The 22,606-nt window shown below is 47.7% G+C and overlaps 8 protein-coding genes across 8 annotated transcripts; 5 read left to right on the top strand and 3 right to left on the bottom strand.

Moving 5' to 3' along the window:
- Window positions 1-93: 93 nt before the first annotated feature.
- DEU56DRAFT_762302 (uncharacterized protein) lies at window positions 94-654 on the bottom strand (the record flags this gene model as incomplete). The annotated part of the gene is made up of 3 exons (XM_041350672.1): window positions 94-232; window positions 285-424; window positions 597-654. Coding segments are annotated over 3 exons (337 nt in total), but the record flags the coding sequence as incomplete, so codon positions are not given.
- An 867-nt stretch (window positions 655-1,521) lies between these two features.
- On the top strand, window positions 1,522-4,444 carry DEU56DRAFT_762301 (uncharacterized protein; the record flags this gene model as incomplete). The annotated part of the gene is made up of 15 exons (XM_041350671.1): window positions 1,522-1,641; window positions 1,694-1,768; window positions 1,818-1,903; window positions 1,965-2,529; window positions 2,613-2,722; window positions 2,782-2,966; window positions 3,121-3,208; window positions 3,351-3,382; window positions 3,528-3,591; window positions 3,693-3,713; window positions 3,774-3,805; window positions 3,963-3,985; window positions 4,063-4,112; window positions 4,160-4,269; window positions 4,317-4,444. The coding sequence occupies 15 exons, from the start codon at window positions 1,522-1,524 to the stop codon at window positions 4,442-4,444; spliced, it is 1,689 nt and encodes a 562-aa protein (XP_041200870.1).
- A 6,812-nt stretch (window positions 4,445-11,256) lies between these two features.
- On the top strand, window positions 11,257-12,591 carry DEU56DRAFT_844205 (uncharacterized protein; the record flags this gene model as incomplete). Its single annotated transcript, XM_041355094.1, is given in 5 exon segments — window positions 11,257-11,409; window positions 11,446-11,604; window positions 12,028-12,094; window positions 12,114-12,380; window positions 12,435-12,591. Coding segments are annotated over 4 exon segments (564 nt in total), but the record flags the coding sequence as incomplete, so codon positions are not given.
- Window positions 12,592-13,247: 656 nt separating this feature from the next.
- Window positions 13,248-15,277, bottom strand: DEU56DRAFT_844203 (uroporphyrin-III C-methyltransferase; the record flags this gene model as incomplete). The annotated part of the gene is given in 6 exon segments (XM_041355093.1): window positions 13,248-13,318; window positions 13,331-13,421; window positions 13,434-13,614; window positions 13,766-13,767; window positions 13,863-13,971; window positions 14,031-15,277. Coding segments are annotated over 5 exon segments (1,501 nt in total), but the record flags the coding sequence as incomplete, so codon positions are not given.
- Window positions 15,278-15,484: 207 nt separating this feature from the next.
- On the bottom strand, window positions 15,485-16,773 carry DEU56DRAFT_749797 (uncharacterized protein; the record flags this gene model as incomplete). Its single annotated transcript, XM_041349467.1, has 7 exons — window positions 15,485-15,700; window positions 15,751-15,932; window positions 15,992-16,126; window positions 16,179-16,254; window positions 16,318-16,479; window positions 16,530-16,648; window positions 16,704-16,773. 7 exons carry the CDS (start codon window positions 16,771-16,773, stop codon window positions 15,485-15,487), a joined length of 960 nt encoding a protein of 319 aa, XP_041200867.1.
- An 816-nt stretch (window positions 16,774-17,589) lies between these two features.
- Window positions 17,590-18,999, top strand: DEU56DRAFT_844188 (Alpha/Beta hydrolase protein). The gene is made up of 8 exons (XM_041355092.1): window positions 17,590-17,976; window positions 18,029-18,184; window positions 18,240-18,266; window positions 18,316-18,375; window positions 18,431-18,484; window positions 18,539-18,562; window positions 18,618-18,761; window positions 18,814-18,999. The coding sequence occupies exons 1-8, from the start codon at window positions 17,748-17,750 to the stop codon at window positions 18,879-18,881; spliced, it is 762 nt and encodes a 253-aa protein (XP_041200866.1). The 5' UTR covers window positions 17,590-17,747; the 3' UTR covers window positions 18,882-18,999.
- Window positions 19,000-19,200: 201 nt separating this feature from the next.
- On the top strand, window positions 19,201-20,664 carry DEU56DRAFT_241288 (dienelactone hydrolase). Its single transcript, XM_041345253.1, has 8 exons — window positions 19,201-19,481; window positions 19,540-19,689; window positions 19,749-19,778; window positions 19,829-19,888; window positions 19,939-19,994; window positions 20,051-20,084; window positions 20,163-20,306; window positions 20,372-20,664. Exons 1-8 carry the CDS (start codon window positions 19,265-19,267, stop codon window positions 20,431-20,433), a joined length of 753 nt encoding a protein of 250 aa, XP_041200865.1. The 5' UTR covers window positions 19,201-19,264; the 3' UTR covers window positions 20,434-20,664.
- Window positions 20,665-21,129: 465 nt separating this feature from the next.
- DEU56DRAFT_749808 (uncharacterized protein) lies at window positions 21,130-22,462 on the top strand (the record flags this gene model as incomplete). The annotated part of the gene is made up of 7 exons (XM_041349468.1): window positions 21,130-21,208; window positions 21,268-21,386; window positions 21,437-21,595; window positions 21,670-21,745; window positions 21,805-21,933; window positions 21,999-22,180; window positions 22,253-22,462. 7 exons carry the CDS (start codon window positions 21,130-21,132, stop codon window positions 22,460-22,462), a joined length of 954 nt encoding a protein of 317 aa, XP_041200864.1.
- Window positions 22,463-22,606: the final 144 nt, after the last annotated feature.

Raw genomic sequence — 22,606 nt, 5'->3', positions numbered from 1 at the left:
TTTCAACGCGCTTAAAGATTGTTGTAGGCTAGTGTCTGTAATGATGATACACGGTAATCAGCACCTGACAAGTGTGACCATTGGGAAACTCACCGCTAGTATTTCGCAATACAGCAAGATGAAAGTGCCGACTCGCTTCGCCTGCCAAGACACTGGGATGCATGTTGAAGCATCGCATGAGTGCTGCTCCAAAAACCTCCTGATGAAGGTCATGGAACACTCGTTTAGAAATCTTTGAAGTACAATTATATCAGTATGAAGTTGAACGGGGAACATCAACTCACTGAGGACCTGGGACAAAATGGCTGACTGAAAGTACCGATATAGTACGGGTCATAAGTGCCGATAGGCTGAAGGGCCTGATCTGAGTAATCGTGGATGTCTGAGTTGACACCTGTTTCATCGATGTCCTGGATGCTCATCGCTGCAGGCCCGGGATCACGATGGTCACAAATGAGTGGGATAGACGCCGACTCATGCTTTATACACTAAGCATCAAGCACCTGCAAGTGATCCAGTCCTCCAGGTGCCAGCATCTCGGAATCGACCAAGTGCGCTCGAACACGATTGAATGGCTATTCAATAGCATGACTCACTGGCGGGAATGAAGCACAAGCGGTGGAGTAATGGCGATCTGGGTGTGGAGCTTTCCATTTGAGAAAAATACGCACATATTGAGTTAGCTTGGGCGAGAAAGAGTTACGAACATCGTAGAGTCACGTACACATATAAGCTTCCGACTAGTATGTACGTCTTCGAGATGAGTTGACCATGATATGCACGGTACAACAGGCTGGTCACGAGCGTAATTGGCGGATCTTTCAGCTTAGTAAGCAATTACCTGAATCTCAGAAACTGAAATCTCCTTAATTCAGTGGATTTACACATCTTGGTGTTGCACTTGTCTCACATGCCCATGATGTAGTTAACAACTTAACAATATGGTTGTACACTGCGGTCATGCGCACAGTGTGTTAGCGGGTGAACTGGAAACATTTGATCTAGAATAATTGAATATTGGCAAGTAAATATACAGCGAATTAAATTTTATTGTAAGTTCTTAACCAGAGTTAGCTAGAATGGTTTCCCCTAGGCCTGCTTGAGGCCTGCAGTTCTCAAAACTTTTGATGCATCATGATGTCTTGTGTATGCAAGAATTGTGAATTGTGAGTTCTGAGACTACTGAGTACAGCTGAGAAGTGCTTACCTATGATACAGCTGTACTACTAACTTGAAGATTCGGAAACAAAAAAAAAACTGTTGACAGCTGACTCAGCCTGCGCAGATTGCGCAGGCTATAATATAGGTGGATGTGGCACCCATGAGAGGCACATCTGCATCATCATGCCCGTTACTACCCGCCTTTTATCGTCAGAGGCATGCAATAGTGCCTATGAATGCAGGTTTCAATCACCTTCTACCACATCATTCAGAAGGTCCTACTCGCAGGGTCTTGAGAGCAAAAGGAACACCTTTGTGCAAAGTCCCTCCCCAAATACCCCCCCCCCAACAACTTGAATAATGCCACTTCATTGGATTCACCATCAAAATCCAAGGTTCAAGTTAACAAATATCCAGCACCAACACCTTTGCAGAGGGAGGCATCCTCCAAACCAGCCGATGAATGTGTCCCAAGAGATGGTGAGTGTGTTGAGCGCTTGGCGCATCACACATTGCACCACACTCACCCTAGCGAATAGTAGCAATAGACTTGCGCAAGCGGATTATCGCCGCCATCAGAGATGCCGATAACGCGGAAGAAGTCGAAGTATGTAATCATCCATTTCGTTATCTTCAATTGACTCACGGCTCCACAGGAATTTTTCAATGTGTCAAAAGACGATTATCATTATATTTTAGATGCTATCGATGAAGATGATGATGAAGATAAAGTAATACGCAAGTAAGTACTCTGATATATCCATATCCATCCAATCCTGAACTCATCTGTTTACCTCCATCAGACTCGTATACGCTGAGGAACTCAAACTCCTTACCGCCACCCTGCCTAACCGACTTCATCAAGCGTACCTTGCCCCGATGAGCGCCACACTGCTCGGCGCCGTGGGGTCGATAGGCATCCCTTACCGATTCGGGCAGATCCGCATTCAAACCGACATTCATCTTCTCAGCGCCGTTGGCCTCAAACTTGGAGTGCCGGACATGTTGATGGAGTACAAGGACCCGGACGGTGATTGCATCCCCCTCTGGGCCACTGAAATCAGTGCCTCCCAGACGAAGAAATCGGCGACAAGGAGACTCGGCGGCTTCATGAAGGATCGCGGGGATCTCCTCGCCATCACGTCCATCGACGTGAAAGAAAAGAAGAAGCATGTGGGGCCCCGGTCAGGGTCAGAGGCGGTTGAGGTCTTAGAGGAACACGGATCAGTCTCAACGTTTTCGCAGTGGCTGTCGCACACGGCCCCCAACGACGAGGACCCTACCGTCATGAAAACATTCCGTCACGTCTGGCAGCATCCTATCACCGTGACGATAACAACGTGGCTTCGCCGCCCGACGGCAGTTTCAGTATTAAGGAGAAGAATCCCGATCTTTGCGCAACAGCGGTACGATCAATTCTCTCCTTCAATCCATCTTCTGACCAATTACAGGACTTGTTTCCTGAGCGCTGTGATCTTGAAGAAATTGATCACGTTTTTCGACGTACCTTGGAGAGGATTAGAGACCGGGTTGTCTCCCTGATTGAAACCAGGTTTCCAAGGTACGTTTTTCTTATTATTGTCGACGAATTGATCTAATCAACATTTATTTGTTTTCCAGCGCCGTTAAGGATGCCGCCTTCGATCGTATTCGTGCGTGGTCTCCTCCGGAACCGCTGAACGATTGGGACCGTCTCGCCGATGAGATTATCGTCGGCGCGAGGCAAACGGGATACACGCGTTATGCTGGCTGTCATCAAAACATCCTCAAGCGCAAAGCAGAAGCAGATGAAGTGACCACCGGAGGTTCTGGATCTACGAAGAGGACCAGGGCAGCTTAGGGTTTCGTATGAACGATTGTCTCTCTTTCTTGTGTCGTCATGTTCACAATCGTGTTGCTCGTCTGATGGCATCCTTCCTATGCGTTTCACATCTACTCAAATGTAATCATATCCCATAGCTTTTTGTACACTATCGCAGAGAATGGATTTTTCCCCCTCCCCCCTCGCAATACTTAGTACTGGTGGTCTTGTTGTCAGTGTTCCAGTGTGTGTTGCGACTTCGTCTAAAAATTTCGACGGTTGGCCACGTCAAATGACATGTCAAGATAGTAAGTAGGATCTTGAAAGAGTTGCCCTGTCGCGGACGCCTGATATTATAATGTCTCATGTGCTTTCATTTACCGTACAGGCATTATGTATTGTCAGGCAATTTCTACGATGGTACGATGGACAAACACTGCGGTATTTACTGATTACTGCGACACAACTTCAAGAACGCGTGCCAAGATGGCGATTTGTTCCCGAAACAAGCTGACAAATTCTTTCTCCAATCTAAGATTTTCTACCAATGGATCAACACCTCCAGCTGTATTAGTTGCGCTGCTCGATAAGGCCACACACCGCTTCTTGGCAAAGTCCTGGCTCCGAAGGTGAGTTTGATTTTCCGGTTCAAATCGGCAATGTGAGAGACTTACCCCACCGGACCCGCAGCCAGAGTGCGATTCACCTGATAACGCGCGTTTCAAATTAGGCCTTTGGTTCTTGGGATCAGGTGAGTTTGTTTGATAATCCAGTGATCAATAAAATTTCAAAAAATTTCACGTACTTTCAGCATCAAATCAGGCTGTACATCTGCAATGCCAGGTACTTTTGGTGTTGGCGACCGCGGCCTAATTATGGACTCGGAATCATCCTGCACATTGAGACCTGGCTCAGATCTCGGCCGATGACATTCTGGAAGAATCTGGCTGTACATATAATATCCTTGTGAGTCAGAAGGTGCCCCTTGACCGTTTGCTAGGTAACGGAATTCGCGAGGACTTGGTGAGTCTCCTAATCCGAGAAGTAGTGATGTGTTGTTGTTGTATCTAGAGCTTGGGCTGCTAGGCTGCATTATGAAGAATTCAAGCGGGTTTAGTGATGACGCCGAAAGGCCGGTAGACAAAATTCGGTAGGTCATTATCTTTTTAAGCACTAACATTATCATACACTTTCTAGATTAATTGACTATTGCCTGGACGGAGTCATTGCTCCACGTACGGCAGCTCCACAGCAGCTCCACGGCGCTAATACTTTCAGCCAGGGAACTTTCGTAATGTTAACGTCCCGTACGTGTGCGGTGTAAGATTCTTTAAAATTTCCGCTATAAAAACAGGTACCACCAGGCCAATTTCGCACGGTCAAACCACACTTCAACTTGTGAGATCTAGCCATGTCCATGACATACGCTATCCCTACGGGACTCATGCGATCCGAATCACCTTCGGTGCGCTCGCTTGGTAGTGCCTCAAATCTATTCCAAGTTCCCTTCTCAACGACACCCTCGAGGAACACCAATAGTCCACCGGCAATCGCACATGATGGAATGGGACTTGGTATTGAGTTTTGGCAGCATTTAGTAGGTCAATCAACTACTTTTCCCGTTAACCAATTCTCATTGTATATAGCATCACATTACCGACCCCCACGCTGGATACCCGTCAGCGTTAATGATTGCTAAATCATCACATCGCGCCATGCGCAACGGCCGAGTTGCAGCTCAAGCTCGCGTGGATCAGTTCATGTTGTTGTTGAGAGCACTGTCCGAAGAACTGGAGGATTGGAAGTGGAAGGAACAGGAGGCCGAACAAACAATCTTGTCTTTGGCTCAAAAGAACGACACTCCACCTGCTGATCATGATGCATGACCCATGCAATGTTCGCCTGGTAACCATATATTAACTTATACATTTTTTTTTGGAATAGCAAACATCGTAGCGCTTGCTTTCCTTTGCTACTCATCATGATTAACGCTCTACGTACAGTGTAGTTGGTTTTGTATTTCTTATGTACATCAATCACGCTGGTACTACCAGTCCTTGCCATGACTGAGCGCTGAGCCTTTGTGGGAAAATGAAACCTTGTCACCTTTCTGTCAGGTGAGAATCGCAGTAATATTAATATTGCTTGTTTTCATTATCTTGTACAATTATGTAATGCCAAACCGCCGCATGGCACGCATGTGCGTGTGTAGTTTATGGCTGGCAATGCGGTTTCTACCGAGATATTTTCAATCTGAGTTCGAAACCTATAGCGAGATATTCCAACTTATCGTTTGTATCCCTCAGCTAGTACCACTGGACGCCCGCTCATTCCAGTTGCCGATACACGCATTACGCACGGCTCCGCATTATGCGGACACTTTCAGTTGCTCAGGCGCTGATCCGTGAACGTCAGCTGTTAACTTGTGCGACTAGGTCCCTGAGCATCAAAGGACGTCCTGGGAAGGCTCTTATTATATTTTATTTTGACTGCTATGGTTGTACTAATGCTTTATTCTAGATTGTTAACTGACTCAGGCGCCCAGGAGGTGCTGGTAGTGCTGTAGATCAGCGCATCGGCACTCATGATCGGGTGTATATTCATATTCCATCCTTCGGTTCTGCACCCATCATATTTGCACCAACAACAAGCGCTTCGGCTCATTATGTGCCGCTCTGCTGTGTTGCCTTGCGCACGGCTCTACTACGTACTGGGTTATTATGGATCTGAAGCCGGCTCATACTAGCGCTCTTGGTATGACATTTTCGCATCGCTGGGTTCCTCTATGGATGTCTCCATCGGCAAGTTAACCTGTTTGGTGTTCATCCCGTAAATCTCCATTGCGCGCGGAACATGGAGCGGTGGTTGGAACCCAACAGGGTGAGTTACACTTTGACTGTCTCACCGCCCACACTGGACTGAATATACTCTTCTAGGGATCGTCTGGCCAGATATTGAGAGCACAGCTCCTAAGAAAATTTAAATTTACCCTGTGCCAAAGGGAGCGTGCCATTACAGTCCAATTCTTGGGTACCCCTGCACAGAGGCGTGCACAAATTCTGCAACTGGTAAACGTCATTTTGCGCTGACATTGTCTGTACGCTCATTTCTAGCAATTCAGCAGTGCAAGCTTTTTGAAGCGGGTGTCTCCCAAGAGGAGCTCCGTCAAATCCTGACCTAGCTGAGGTCTGTTACAAGTGGCAAGGTACGTCTAGGTGTTGTACGATACAAGGATCTTGATAACTGACTTCCTTTGCCTAGATATATCATGCAACGCGTTATGCTGAAGCCACAAGCTCTGGCTTAGGCTTGTGTCAATAATTTTAGTTGGTCTTTTGTGATACCGCCCATGAAGAAGATGGTGCTTGGAGCCTGAGGAATCGATTATAGACTTTTCCTCACTTCCATTGGAATATTCAATGAGCATCACCACATGTATTAAACTAGCTCACTGATCATATACATCATCGACCTCAAATAAATTACAGTCCTGTAAGGTGTCCGATTTTTTCAGCCGTAATGGTCATTGAATTAATTTACTTAAAATTTCTAAATCTACCTGCATGACTACTACACCCGCCATTGCTTCTGACAGTCGACCACAACCGTCATCTGGCTGACAAGCCTGGGCCATGGTCCAGCTTTGCTCTACAAGCAAATTCTCTATCACAACATCGCTCATCTTAATACTCTGCGTTGTGTTGATGGTCCGACTTGTCTGTGGCGCCCAAGGTTGCCAACGGGTATTACAAGACCAGCGCGCGCTCACGTTGCACCGCAAAACTTGTGCTGAATACAAAAAAACAGTGCTTGCTGTGTCTCAGAAGCGAAAAGATCGCGTGCGTAACGCAATAGCGACAAAGGTATTGAAAGACAAAACACGCGGTCCTTCAGTAGGTTCTATGTGATCGTCTGCGGATGCTTGTGCTTACAAAACCATCTCAAGTGCTCCGCCATTGCGGCCTCAGAGATCGTAGACCTAAGAAACACGGAATCAACAGATGTGGTATTGCCGCCTGAACATCCTATTATCGAGGCGATGGCCCCCTTGAATCATGCTTCTGAGTCGCCTATGGATGCTGACATCCGGGATACTACTAGTACCAATATGTTGACCAGAAGCCCAGATATTGATACATCAACGATGGACATTGGTAAGCCCGGAAATGCTATTGATTTCTTGCACTGACCAGGTACACATCAGATCATCACATCTCTGGTGAACTGCGTGCTCTTCCCGGTGATGGTAACGTGAACTTGGAATGCATTGGTGAGAAACGATCCTTGCACTTTAGTGTATGCTAATGTTTCACATAGCTCGCTCTAAACCGCAAAGAAATACCAGACTGCCCAAGCGGTATTGCGTCGATGGGCCTGTGGAACACATCGTTCGCAATATTGAAACCTCTACTCAGGACGTTGTACACGAAGATACCCTGGCGACAGATATACCACCAGCCAGAAGTGTTGTCCGAAGGGTGATTCTTCTTGTCACTGAATCCATTCGCAACGTCGTGGAGCGTTTGGTCTATCTCGTGACTACCCACAGCGCCCGTCCTACGAACCGGACATATTCATTCCCTCACGTCTTCTGGTCAATAAATGTCCAACGTTACAACCCCTTCCATCAATTTCACCGCCCCCACATCCTTTTCCGAACATGACTGTGTATCGATTGCTGAACTGGATGTCCAGCGGAAGTACGAGAAAGTCGGAGGCGGAGGTTTCACGTCTTGTGCACGATGTGCTACTTGCAGAGGATTTTGATGTCCATGGTCTTCAAGGCTTCAGTATGAGGAAGCATCTGAGCCTTCTCGATAGCACTCCAGACCAAAATCCACCTAATGGTGCTGCGAAGTTTCCGGAAGGTTGGATTGAGACGGACGTGACTATCGAAGTCCCAAGTCGGAAAGCGGATGCTTCTGGTGGGCATCTGTTTACAATCCCAGGATTTCACTATCGGCCATTGGTCAGTGCCATTTGCGAAGCGTTTTTAGACGCTCAAGCGAAGGCATTTCATCTATGGCCCTTTCGTCGTCTCTGGACTGACCCAAACGATGGGAATACGTATCGTGTTTATGATGAGCTTTATACATCAGATGCGTGGATACTAGCTCACGATGACCTACAGAAGCAGCCCAAGGAGCCTGATTGTGCTCTCGAGCGAGTGATTGCAGGCTTGATGTTTTCCTTGGATGCAACTCAACTTGCCAACTTCGGGAACGCATCGGCGTGGCCGTTATACTTGTTTTTTGGGAACTTGTCAAAGTATGCTCGTGCCAAGCCTGACTCCGGAGCGTGTCATTTGATCGGATTTTTACCATCTGTGAGTGTCATTTGTCTACTGCTACGTTATGGTTTCACAACTCCATGAAGCTCCCAGATCGAATTAAAAATACCTTCCGAAACCTTGGGGTCGTTACGAAAAGCGGTATAGCTGCTCTCTTCGCACACTGTCGAAGAGAGCTTTTCCAGGGATGTTGGGACATTCTTTTAGATGATGAATTTATCCATGCGTACCACCATGGTATCGTGATAAGATGCGCCGATGGCATACTTCGTCGCGTATTTCCTCGAATATTCACATATTCTGCAGATTATCCGGAAAAGTGAGTGGGCTCGCAAAATCTAGTAACGTACTACCAATGTAATGTGAATACCAGGATACTTATTGCAACCATCAAAGACATGGGATCATGTCTCTGTCCGCGCTGCCTGGTGACGAAATCAAAATCTGATCATGTCGGATTTTTGAGAGATGCGCGCGCGCGGATTGATAGTCTAAGGGTCTACTGCTTGCAGACGATACAGGCTGCACGAGATTTTGTATACAAGTCCGGGTACGCAGTCGATGGAACTGCAGTGGAGAACCTTCTTTTCCATGAGTCATGGGTTCCAACTATTGTAAGCACTATTCCATGTGTCCCGTTTACTGGCTGAGACACGACATTCAGAATGTCTTCGCTCAAAAGCTTGGGCGCTTCGGATTTGACCCATTTCGCATGTTGGTCGTTGACCTTATGCATGAATGCGAATTGGGAACATGGAAGGGTCTCTTTAGTCACTTGGTCCGCCTTCTATACGCCCTCCCCAATGGCGCTGAAGTTGTTATTACACTCAATGAAAGGTAAGTCCCTTCTTTTGAACTTGCAGAAAGATTTAGATTACCGTCAGATTCAGACTTGTGCCCACATTTGGCCGAGGTGTTATCCGCAAGTTCTCCGATGACACGTCAAGCATGAAGAGGTTGGCTGCAAGAGACTTCGAGGACATTCTACAGGTCATCATGCTTTCTTTAGGGAAATCGCTACTGATGATATTGCAGTGTGCCATGCCCGTTTTCGAGGGACTCCTACCATCCCCACACGACGCAATAGTCCAGACTCTGCTGTTCAGATTCGCTGAATGGCACGCCTACGCAAAAATGCGGCTACACACCGAAGTAACCCTGGATTCCATGTCACGAACGTTTACTTCCCTCACTTTGCAGCTACGAAAGTTCCGTCGTCAGGTCTGTGATCACTATACTACCCTCGAACTGCCGAAGGAAAAGGCTGCACGGTATCGACGACAAGCACATAATGAAAGCCGGCCTACTGATGTATCTTCATCCTCTCCAAAGAAAAAGTCATTCAATATGAAAACCTACAAGTTTCACGCCCTTGGAGATTACGTTCAGTCCATTAAGTTCTTTGGAACCACCGATTCCTTCACAACACAAATTGTATGGCGCCAGTTTATTATTATCATGAGCTTCTACTGAATACTGAGTTTAGGGTGAACTTGCCCATCGAGCCATCAAGGCATTTTAACCCATTCACCAACAAGAAGAATACGGCCAAGCAGCTTTCCAAACACGAACGGCGCCGACGCCGGCTTCGAAAGATGCAGGAGTTAGAGCAAGAATCGTCTTTGGCTCCCGACTCCCCCGATAATCTTCCGCCCCCGGATCCGCGCCTTCATCACCAACTATCCCATCATCGCAATTCTCCTATCTATATACACCAACTACTACAGGGACAATGAGAATGATCCAGCGCTCAATGTGTGTATTTTTACAAGCTTCTGTGCGCTAACTAATAAACCGCCCTTCAAGAAATTCATTCCGAAACTCAAGGACCACGTGTTGCGTTGCTTGCGGGGACAAGATAGCGATAGCCTCGTCGAATTTTCGAGCGATGACAGAAATAACATTGTCATATGCGACAATGTTTTGTTCTCCGTCAATACGCTACGGGTCAACTACACCTCGTATGATCTGCAATGCGAGCAAGATCTGATCAACCCGCGCAACCATGCTGATATCATGGTGCTATCAGGTGATTCAAAGGCCTGCTTAACTCATCCCTACTGGTATGCTCGAGTGCTACGTATTCTCCATGTAAACGTACTTGACCTACGATCGGGTGGAGCGCATCCACAAAAAACTCAGTTGGAGATGCTGTTTGTCCGATGGTTTGATCCGGTGCGGCGGTACCATTCTGGGATTCAAGCGGCCCGTCTGCCAAAAGTTGCATTTGTACCCGAGACTGATGACTCGGCTTTCGGTTTCGTCGATCCTGCGTTGGTGATTCGCGGGGTGCACCTGATTCCAGCCTTCGCAAATGAAAGGGTGCTCCAATCCACACCACAGCAAACATCAGCTGGACACAAATGGAGGTTGGACGATGAATGGACTGCGTACTATGTCAATATGTGAGTCCTCGTCTTGGATTTTCTTGATAGTCTCATGTCATTGGCAGGTTTGTAGATCGTGATATGTTCCTTCGTTTTACCAACGCTGGTGTCGGCCACGGACCCTGGAGAGTAGAGGATCCAAGCGAGGATTCAGGAGAAGCCTATAGCCATGACGAACCTGGTGAGGAGGACGAGGACGAGATAGGGGAAGAGGAAGAGGAAGATGAGGAGAGCCAAATGGGAGAGAATGATGACGGGGACGAGGGGAACGAGGAGGAGGGAGATGATGACGAGAACGAGAACGAGAACGACGAGAACGATGAGAACGACGAGAACGACGAGAACGACGAGAACGACGAGAACGACTCTGATGCCGACGAGGGTGATAATTTCTAATCTAATACACATGAGGATACATTTTTGGTGTCATCTAACAGGTCCAGGTATTCTGCACGACTCTGGAAATATTCACTGCACACTCAGCCTTATGCATTCTACACCGCACTTGTACACTTCGACCCAAATTGTAGTTCTTTCGACACCCCACGGACAGTTACTAAATATATCGGAGTTTGAAATACTTGCCAGTGCATACGAGTTCGAGTTCTCGACACAGCGACCATCCACAACACCCCTTTCTTTCCCGCCATCATTACACCACATCCTGTTGGGCAGTCTTTGGGTGCGGCGACATCTTCACCAATCGATTTGTCTACTACCACCCTTGGTGGTGGAGTTGCAACTCTCCGTGCAGGTCAACATATGCGAGCGTCTCTTGGTTCAACCAGGAAAGCACCTGGATTTAGGCGGGGCTCCCCTGCCATGAGCACGACGCGATCAGTGCCAACTTTCTCTCTCACTTGTCATCCGGCCAGTATGGCAACGTTTCCATGGGTTTCGAACAATATCGTGTCGAAGACCCTTATGGGTTGAACAGTCGTGGACAGCAATCGGCTTGGACAGCGGTTGGCTTAATTCGTAAGATCTCGACTCGAGCATTTGGTCTGGTAACAGCGTCAATGATGCGAGCACTTCTACCTCTGCTGAAAGTGCCCCGAGTTCTCCACTGATGATCAGCGAAACATCATTTGTGAGTCCGTCACTCAGGATCTCATCAACATTTCGTTGAACATGCATGGTATGTCCAGAAGTTTAGCTCTAATGTCATTGAGAAAGCAAGTATTTTTTCTGTCTTGATGGTCGTTCTCATGCCGACTGGGATTAGTGCATCTGTGTGGCCGAACACAGTACCAGGAAAATTGTGATCGAAGAGCTACTCAATCGCTCCCGCTTGGAGAAACTTTCTCGCAACTCACTATTGTGTGCAGATACTATTTTTCTTTCGCACATTTATGGTTTGGGCTGGTCATTCTTGTTGACTGCGCTAGACTATGCTGATCCTGCACAGCATATGCTCCTCGTCGAAGGCATTCGCCTACGGTCATTCTCACATCGGTCCCCCACGGTCGTCAAGCGCGTTCGAACGACGGATGTGTCTTGCAAGGCACCTCTCCTCACAGCGCGAGCCTGACACCCCCTCATACCAATGCCACTGGCTATACGGACGTTGCTGGATATGCTAACGTGAGCCCTTTTGGCACGGTCGCTGTTGCTGGGTCATTGAATGATCCTTATCAGAGCTACGGCTATGGCATGTAGAGCGGGTACATTGATTGGTGTGTTTTTTCCTACTAATTAGTATACACGAGCTAACTATCCTCTTCTACAGCTGGCTACGAACACATTGGCGCCAGTCGCTACCACTGGCAGTGGGCCTCGATGCAACACTGAGGAGGAGTTCGTTGGATCTGAATGGGGACGAGTAGCGGATGGCGGGCGCGAGCTGGGTGGACGGCGCTAGTAGGGTGCTGTTTTTTTTTCATCATTTTTCGCTCTGCATCGTCGTGTTTCATTCTGCATCAACGTATATCCCTGTATAGCAATACCTATCATCCAATTCATTTGTTTCATTGTCTATCAACGTGGTTCAATTGCAAATGTAAAAACTACCTGGAACGAAATCGAACGGGTATCGATCTGTATATTTTGCTCGTTCGATCTCTATCAATAAAATCGAGAAAAGTCTCATTTTTCACGATAGCCATTGATCGAACTACAAATTTCTATCAATAGCTATCAACATACATCCACCTCTATCTTGCTTATTTTCACTGGGAATTAGCAGCTAACTCGTGATCTAATGGTGACAAAATAATTTCCCCTTGTAATGACATGAGAGGAGTGTAGCGGTAAGTTTGAATATTGCCGTTGCACTGGAATTCTTACCAGATATTTCTATCCATCGCCAAGACCAAGCCAATGCTCTGGTCACATGATTTCTTGTTGATGCTATTAGCTAACACGTGGTCCACTTGTGAACAAATGATTTTCCCTTGCCAGCCTTAGATATGAAATGAGAGAAGTATGGTCTACGAGTCTGCGTTCTGTAGTGTAAGAAGTAATTTACTAGGAGTGCCCCGAGCATTATAACTTGATATCAAGCTATGTATATACACAACTTGGTAGATTATCATATGTAATCAGCATCAGGTCATACCGAGCTACCTTCTATTTAGTGATGCACATCACATGACTAACTTGCGCTGGTTTTAGAAGTAGACTTAAATACGAATAAGCACCTATGCGACATAAATTCCTGCAAATCGAGGAATAGAACTTTATAATCAATCCCAGACCTCACCTATGCCTCCGCCCAGCCCTGATCGATTCCTTCTCGCATAATCCACCTGCCTCCCCCTAACCACTTCATTACCCTCTCTTCGTCTTGCTCTTCCCCCTCTTCCAACACACTCGTATCACCTGTGCCTTGCAGCGCCAACACAGCCCACCCAACAACCATCATTCCCGGAGGTCTCTGCTCACCCGCACAGTCTAACGCTTCACATATATCTCCAAGCGTACTCGCAACAACCCGTTGATCAGGCATCGAGCCGCGCTCAATAATGGCAATAGGCGTGTTGCGCGGGTATGGACGCCCCTCTCTTCTCCCTTCCCCACTTTGCAGGCCTTCCCCGCCACCGTCGTCACGCATCATGGCACTCACAACCTGCGCTATCCGGGCGACACCCATGAGGATGAGCACAGTCCGCGCGCGTTCGTATCCAGGAAGCTTGACATCTTTTCCCTGTCTTCCAACACCGGTACATACAACGACGCTTTCAGCAACGCCGCGCTGCGTGACTGGGATGCCTGCAAATATAGGCGCTGCAAGTGCAGATGAGACGCCTGGGACAACGAGCGGTTCGAACCCGTGTGCTCGGAAGAAGAGCACTTCTTCCCCTGCACGGCCATAGACGACTGGGTCTCCTTGTTTTAGCTGTGTGAAGAGATAACTGTTTCAGTGTAAAGGGAATGAAGGATTGGACGTACTCTGACGACGGTGAGGCCGCGTTGAGCAGCTTCAACAGCTGCGTCCATCATCTCTGATTGTGCGCCCTCAGCATTCCCGGGGAACTTGCGTGCAATGCGCACTTCGACAGTTTGAGGTATGAGTGCAAGTACGGCAGCAGGAACGAGTTTGTCTGAGAGAACAAGGTCTGCGTACTTCGTAAGCGCATTATGAGTTGCAATGGTGAGAAGGGAGGGATGTCCTGGACCGGAACCAACCAGGAGAATACGGCCTTTCTTTGGAGGCGGGAAAAGTGTCAAGTTATGTAATGAACTCTCGATTGGAGCATGGGTTGAGTACGATGAACTCGTTTGGGGAGATTCACCAGATAATATGAGTTCCATCTCGTCCTCTGACATGAATGCCAGGCGTGTGATGGGCCAGTACTCGCTGACCTGGGCAACCCATTTCATGCGGCGGCGGGAGGACTCTTCTTTGCTTTCGGCAGTATTGTTTCTCCAACTAGGTACGGGCCTGTTGGGAGTGGTGACACTACTGTCCTCACCTTCCTCACACTCTACGACGTCATCATCTGTATTCTTGGCCAAACGTCGAAGTTTTCCGACCTGCTTCACGGCTCCAGCGATATCTTTTGGCAGCACGCTAACAATCTCTCGTTTCACACGCCCCGCAAGCCTGCATCCCTCCCCGTTGGTCGTCACACCCACTTGTAGTGCGCTCTTTCCACCTGTAGATGGATCCACAAAACGGTGTGTGGCTGCAAAGGAGAAGTCGCATAGTGCAGGAAGGTCGGTGACGTTTACGGGGATGCTGTGTGCATGACAGATACGCGCGAGTGCCGGTGCGTCCGTTGTCTGTATAGTGATACAGATGAGAGATATAAATGGGTTTGTGGTGAGGAATGCGGCGAAGGATTCAGTGTCCGCGCTTGTATCTGGTGCGGAGGCAAGTAGGGAAGCGGATGCAGAGGGAAGCGTGTCCCAGTCCATGAGTTTTATTTGCTGTTGGACCGCTCTCCATCGTAGCTCGTCGCATACTAACCCTTTGGTGAGTATGATGACTTGCATACCTGCCTCGAGCGCCGCAAATGCCCTAGAGGCAGCCAGAGCATCACCGCCGATGATAAGGATGGTATTTCTGGGCCCTTTGAATGTTACAAGGAGGGACGCACCACCTACTGGGGCGGGGTACGGGCTCGGCGCACTGGAGGCCATGTCAGCGAAATAAGGATAAGAAAAACAGGCTGAGTTTTCAAAATGATCTACTCATGGTAAATAACAAAGATTAATATTGCATTGATGATCAAGATAAAGAAAGTCGTCATGATTGCGTGACACGTGTATTGCACATGACCGACCACGCGGTCCAGTCACATTTATATATAATTAGATCATCGTGTCCTCGCGCTGCGAGGTAGCCAATATCCAAAAGCCGGGAGAGTAAGTTGCTGTACAAAAGTGTACTAAGCAGGATAACTACACTACTGGACGTTTCCCTTCTAGTTCCGGGCTATCAACCAAGAAGGGTATATCATTCTGCCTGTACGTATTATTCATGGGGTATCGTTGTGATGTGCTTCGTTCTGTCTCAGTTGTCCCACCACCGACAGTCGAAATGTAATTTTTATCGTTTCGACTGGTGGCGACGCGAATAAACACCATGTAGAAGGCAATGGAAATGATCGGGTTGATCTAGTGACTGAAGATCAGAGATTTTCAACAACAGGTATCAGCGACATTACCACGTCTCCTATGACATATAGGCCATCATTTGCGAGAGCGAAACATATTAGTGAGGAGCAAAGCGCTGCCGAGTACATAATAGCAGCATCGATGAACACGCGCAATATAGGCATGTTGCCCTTCGTAACGCGAATTGCAGAGACCCTGCGTTCGACCATCCAGATACGATATGCCAATAATCCTGTAAAAATTCAGGTTGGTGTGGGGCCTCAGCAGCCGCATACGCAGAAGTGTGCTTACCGGTACTCAACACATTCGTTGCAAGTGTGGATGTAAGAAATGCTGCGACCCAATGTCCAAGCTTGCTGGTGAAGAAATTTTCGACATCGCTAATCGACGCTTGCGAAAAGGAGTAGACCATACAAACGCTACACGCTGTGAAACAATGTCAGAGCACACGACTTCCTGAGCGTGATGATAAAATAACCTGCGACACCGCACCACATTATGCATGGTATGACGATAATCCAGACAGATTGCCAAACAACGTAACATCGATAAATCTTTTGCCAGAACCGGTAATTACATTAGCTGTTTTCAAACTGGCAGATAAAAACAGAACCCACAACCACTCCGTCGCCAACCAGGGTTTGTAATATGTATATGGCATTCTTAGCCACAAATGTTGGTTGCGGAGCGTATGCGAAAAACGCCGCTGGACCGCCTGGGAACGTATCGCGATACTTCACCAGTCCATCCTCAAGATGAATGATGCCTACGATTATGTGCTGAGGAGATTTCAGCAGATGATATTGGACAGAAGCGGTGAGAAGCTAACCGCAGTACTCAGTACGAGCAACAGGGTAGCAACCGCAGCGATTGGACGATTGACGTCCCGCATGCGATGTTTGTAGGTGAACATCCAGATGGTACCTATAAACATGAGAGCTGAGAAGCCTAAAGAACGCTAGCTTGGTGAGCATGAGACAAACAAACTCATTGCGATACCCACCGTATAAAATGCCTTCCAGAACTGTTGACATGATGACAGCGACGTCCAGCGGGACGCGAGCTACAGGCATGGCGAAAATGATGCCTGGGGGATGATGGGCAACCTTGCCAGCTCATCTGTATCGTTATATAGTAGACATGGCGCCCTCAGCTTGAGATAGCATAGCATCAGGGATCAGCGAATTGCGGCAGCAATTCTGGTAAATTTATATCTCCAGTTTTAACAGAACTTGCAACAATGTCTAGATGAGCACACAACATTCATCAGGCAGATAATACCTCTCGTGCACGTATTTTGCTATAAAAGGTGTTGAGTGTGTTCTTGAAATACGATGCGTGATGGTGGTCTCAGAGAACGATATGGCATTCCCTGCTACATCATGGCAATCAGATCTTGAAGTTGCAAGATACCACTTTACCTGTGAATCAGTGGTCTCTTTGTGCCGCCACTTTCCCACACGATTAATGGAGGCAGTGGGCTATCCAACTCGCATGCAGGAGTAGTGGAGCGGATGCGAGACCCTGCCTCTGAATGCATGGACTAGTATATCCAACTTGAAGTTGCCCGGTCCTGTCATCGATGACGCGAGCCTCGACGTGACGGCGCCAGCGCTAGCGATCATAAGGCACGCTGTACAGCCCTCTCGATGTTCTGTGCGTGAGTAATCTGCTGGAGGCGAGGCATGTTGTCGACGTGGTTATTTTGGAGCTGCGGCATTCACATGAATTCGACGTGTAAAGAAAGAACGACTTTCTGCCAGTGTGGCAGTATTACTAATCGAGACCAAATCGAGACAGGATCAAAATATTCAATTTATTTAAAACTGTAAGTTAATTAATTACAAGGTAGCTAATCCGGAAGCGACAGCAAAATATAGAAATTCGGCATTTGGATGGGACGCCGACGATATTGGACGCGTCTGGAGGCATGGAGAGTCAGCTTTGCGCAGCACCGTGACGCCGAGAATCGCGTGAGATGCAAACTCGAAATTTGGAAACCCCATAATTCCCCCACTTTGCGATTCAATTCTCCTTCCCAAGAGCCATGTCGTCCATGCTTGCAGGCCCCTTGTCAGACCACTGTTTCACTTCAGTTGCGCACCACGGTACGCCCAAGGGCAAAAGCATCACTATCGCTGGCGTACCCACATACCTATCTGCTCCGGAAGCTCCTGCTGCGTCCGGGGTGGAGACCGTCATCCTATACTTCTCGGATGTCTTTGGGCCATTCTACATCAATGCTCAATTGGTTCAAGATTACTACGCTTCTCAGGGTACGTCTTTGTGCGTGTAGGTTGTTTGTGCACGTATCGATCATGCAAGCAGGTTTTACTGTGGTTGGGATAGATTACTTTTTTGGTGATCCTGTGCATCTGCATCTCAACAAGCCTGGATTTGATCGCCCGACATGGCGAACAAAGTCCGTCGAGCAGGCGAAGGCTAGCGTCCCAAAATGGGTGGATGGTGTCAAGGAAATGTTTGGTACGATCCCTTTCAGCATATGTGGCAAGCCGAAATTATATACTACAAACCACAGGCACGAATGTGAACTACTGTGCTGTTGGTGAGTAGACTGGGTCCTGGAAGACTGCTGCTTTTCATACTGGATCAAGGTTTCTGTTTCGGCGCGCCCTATGTCTTTCAGGTTGCAGCTACTGATATGCTGTCGTGCGGTATGTGACATGCCTCTCCATTTTTATGATGTCTATATGCGAATTCATCCACTAGCCGCTGTGGCTCATCCCACGAGCTTGACTGAGGAGCTTCTGAGAGCCAGCAAAGGCAAGTCCCGCGATATTCTTCTCAATGACAGCATTGACCAAACTATGCAATTAGTGCCCCTGCTATTCTCTTGCGCAGGTATAGACACGTCTTCCGGTCCTCTGAAGCATGCCGAGCTCATACCATCATATAGAAACGGACTCTGCATTCCCGGCGCCGTTCCGACGACGCGTTGAAGACATTCTTGTGGAGAAGAAGGCAACATACTATTTCCAGATATTCAGCGGTGTATCACATGGCTTCGGAACAAGGGCAGACATAGAAGTCGAGACTGAAAGTCAGTGTTTGTCATCTTTTTTGGTGATTTAATTTTTTACATAATCTCATAGGGTGGGCGAAGGAGGAATGCCAACGTGGGATGGTGGGATGGTTCAAACGCTTTACGAGTAGCAAGTGATATATGTCGTTATTAAACGAAATCGCAAACTGTTTTGGTAAATCATACTCACCTTGTAGCCTTGCTCCGGATGGATTCAAATGTTATCAGGGCTAGATATTGCTGGCATTCTGTGGACTCTTCCAAGGTTGCAGCTAGCTATAATTATTCCCCCTCAAGAAGTCATCCTTGAATACTAATCTATGTCAAACATACGGACATCCGGTATTCCGAGTTGTCCACGTGAATGCTTATCTGGAGGTCGGCTGACCACAAAGTCTGGATGTCGGCTGACCACAAAAGTCATCAAGGACATTATACGCCATCGACGGACTCCGCAAATATAAAGGTCGCACGCAGGCTATTTCGAAGGGTTGGATTCACCTCTACGCACAACATCGACAATGTCCCCCACACTCGCCTCTGCCCCTGGTAGCTGCTGCTTCTCCGGTGTAAAACACACGGGCACACCCGTCGGCCGTGTTGAAGACCTCGGTGGAATCCCAACATACATTTCTGATCCCCCTGCTCCCTCACAGAAAGTGATACTCTTCCTGGCAGACGTTTGGGGCCCGCTTTATGTGAACAATAAGTTGATTCAAGATTATTTCGCGTCTTGTGGTGCGTCCCGTTGTCTAATTTGCACATTGTGAATCGAAAATTAGATGCATGGAACAAGGCTATATCGTACTTGGGCCTGATTATTTCTTTGGCGACTCCGTGCCGAACCACCTGCCTGACCGTGACCGCCAGGCGTGGATCGACGGTTCCCGGAAACCTGCTATCGATGCATTCCCCGCTTGGCTAGACGCTGTGAAAGCAAAATATGGTATGTGGTTTCTTCCGGTCGTTTTCGAGGTGGTCGAGATATATACATATTGTATACAGGGAGGGAGGCAACAAAGTACTGCGCTGTCGGTACGTCAATACAAAAACAATGCCAAAAGATGCTGAACCTATGCGATCAGGGTATTGCTTTGGAGCGTCGTTCGTCATGGACTTATGTTCTGACGGGTCGGTAGTTGCCGGTAAGTGATTAGACAGCCTCTCAAGAGAGATGCCCACGCGAGGACTGTAGGAGCTCTGGCTCACCCCGCATTCCTCGATGAAAGCCACTTTGAGAAACTTGATGGTATGTTTTTCGTGCTTGGTGTATCATCTGGCTGCCTAAACCAAGCACCAATCGTTACATCACCACAGGACCTCTCCTTCTCTCCTGCGCAGGTAAGATCCCCTTCCTTCATTCAGATGCTCTCGATCGCCAATAAGCCCGCCGATTCCTAATCTTATTCTCATATGTAGAGGAAGACCACACATTCCCACTCCCCTCGCGTCGACGTGCAGAAGACATCATGGTCGCCCGCAAATGCACGTATTTTTTCCAGGTATTTTCAGGCGTCAAACATGGATTTGCCGTACGAGGCGATCCAGACATTGACATGCAGCGTGAGTGGCCTGGATTATTCCTTTCGTATCGACATTGACAAAGTACATACTGGATGTTGGTGCAGGCTGGGCGAAAGAGGAGAGCGCTAGGGGAATCGTAGGCTGGTTTGATCGGTTTACGGTCTAGGTGGTCAACCTGCTGTGTTGGGCGGAGAAATGTTGATGAGTTTTTATATCTTCATGTCTTGAGTAGCATCGAAATCAAGCCCAACTCGAAGCCATCACTGATGAGGCAGCGTCTTTGGTTCCAGCGAACACAGTCAAGAAATCCTCATATCCGGCCGGGGCCGAGTTATCGGGCTAAAGCAAAACGAGACGTGCTACTGTCGGTCATGGTCTCGGTCATTATTCCTCGATCATGGTTTCCGTAAACATGTGGCAATTGCCTTTAAATTTTTGTTGGCCACATTTTCTTAATTTAAGGTGAAAATGAGCGAAGTATCCTCTGGTTATGATCGCAACAGAAGATTTGGCTTCTATATCAGCATCACATCATGTTTCAAGAACGCCCCTAACACCGCCCCAAACCTTCTAGGAAATACGGTGCATGAGGCAGTGCTGATAGTATGTTATCCGCTTGCTGAATGCTGATTCCAGGGTCTCATCTCAAGTATTATTATAGTTCAATAACTACATTGCGAAAGACGCCCGCTACAGCATTCTCGGCATGTCTGCCAACGTTCCAGGGTGTGCACTGCATTACCGAATAATACTGTAATGATATAAAAAAATTGAGGTATTTCTACTATTTAAAGATCGCGATGCAAATGGAACTGGCGAAGCTACTGACGCTGTCGTAGATCCCTCAGACATAGTAACCACCATGCCTTCCAAATCAACAAGAGGCCTCTCGCTGGATTCCGCTAATATAATGTCAACGGTTCTGGAAGGCATTCTGTACGGTGAGTATCTCAATGAGTTCCTACGTCGCGTGCCTACCAAACTAGCGATCTTCCTGCAGGATTTTCAGTCCCCATGTTCATGAGTACCATCTGGACATTCACCTACAAACAACGCATCCGGGACATCAATCGACCAGTCAGTGTGGTTGCAACCCTGCTGTTTATACTCAGTACTGCGGTTAGCTTCTCATCACTCTCATCTGATTCCACCTACTGAAATATCCCAAGCACATGATCGTAGGCATCATGCGCGTCGAAGATGGCCTGGTGAATAATCGCGATATCCCTGGTGGGCCAGCGGCGTACTTCGCAGACGTTACCCAACAATCATTTGCGACCAAGAATACGATCATCACACTGCAAACACTGCTTGGCGATGGCGTGGTGGTGCGTTCGATTTTTTTTGTTACCAGCTTGAACCCTCGTGACTTATAGATCTGAAATCCCCTTTCTGACAAAAGATCTATCGATGTTACGTCGTTTGGCAATCTGTGTGGATTATTATCCTACCATGCATGATGTGGTGCGGGGTCGCAGGTTATTTACAATCATACTCGGGAACTTCGTTATGTGCTCTAACGTACGCTGTTTCGAAGCGTTTGGAATTTGTATGGTCTATGCCCAAGCGCCGACTACCACTGCCAAAAATGTCTTCAGCAACGAGACTGGACATTGGATTACGACGTTCCTTTCCTTGACGCTTGCGACTAATTTGCTCAGTTCAGGTATGTCCACGTCTGCAAAACCGCAGTGCGAAAGCCCGTAAGCTCAACGACCTGAATATATGCAGGGTTACTGGCATATCGCATCTGGACAATCGAACGCAATGTCTCTGGAGCTTACGCTACAAAGAACAAAATGCCTATATTGCGCGTGCTCATAGATGCTGCGCTTTTATACTCTGCAGCACTCTGCACCTCACTGGCGTGTTTCGCCCTCTTCAACAATGGATTTTATGTTATGGGCGACCTGGTATGCAGTTCCGCTGTTATCATCTCCTATCGTAATCACTAAGCTGAGCTTCGATCAACCATGCTGTTGTAGATCGTCCCCATCATCTCGATCGTCTTTTACATGGTGTTTATCCGCGTCGCGATCGGGCAAAATATCCGGGAATACCTGTCGACCACTATTTGTGGAGGGATAAATGAATCGGATCGAAGAACCTTGTCACCACGATCTCCTGTGCAGCCCTCAATGCAGGTTGGACATAGCAAGAACGATATATCATCTTGGCCAACAGCGACGCCATGAAAATAGCGATGCAATTGCGGTATAAATCCCCATCGTACCGTATCGCTATAACCCCTCACTTGAGGACGGTAGCTACCTCACTCGAAGGAACACGAGAAGACGAAGTTGGCATGAAGATGTGACCATTGTACTTTTACTTTACCT

Source organism: Suillus clintonianus, assembly GCF_016758775.1.
Source record: "Suillus clintonianus strain FC179 chromosome Unknown DEU56scaffold_204, whole genome shotgun sequence".
Lineage (NCBI taxonomy): Eukaryota > Fungi > Basidiomycota > Agaricomycetes > Boletales > Suillaceae > Suillus > Suillus clintonianus.
This window is presented reverse-complemented; position numbering and strand designations above follow the sequence as displayed.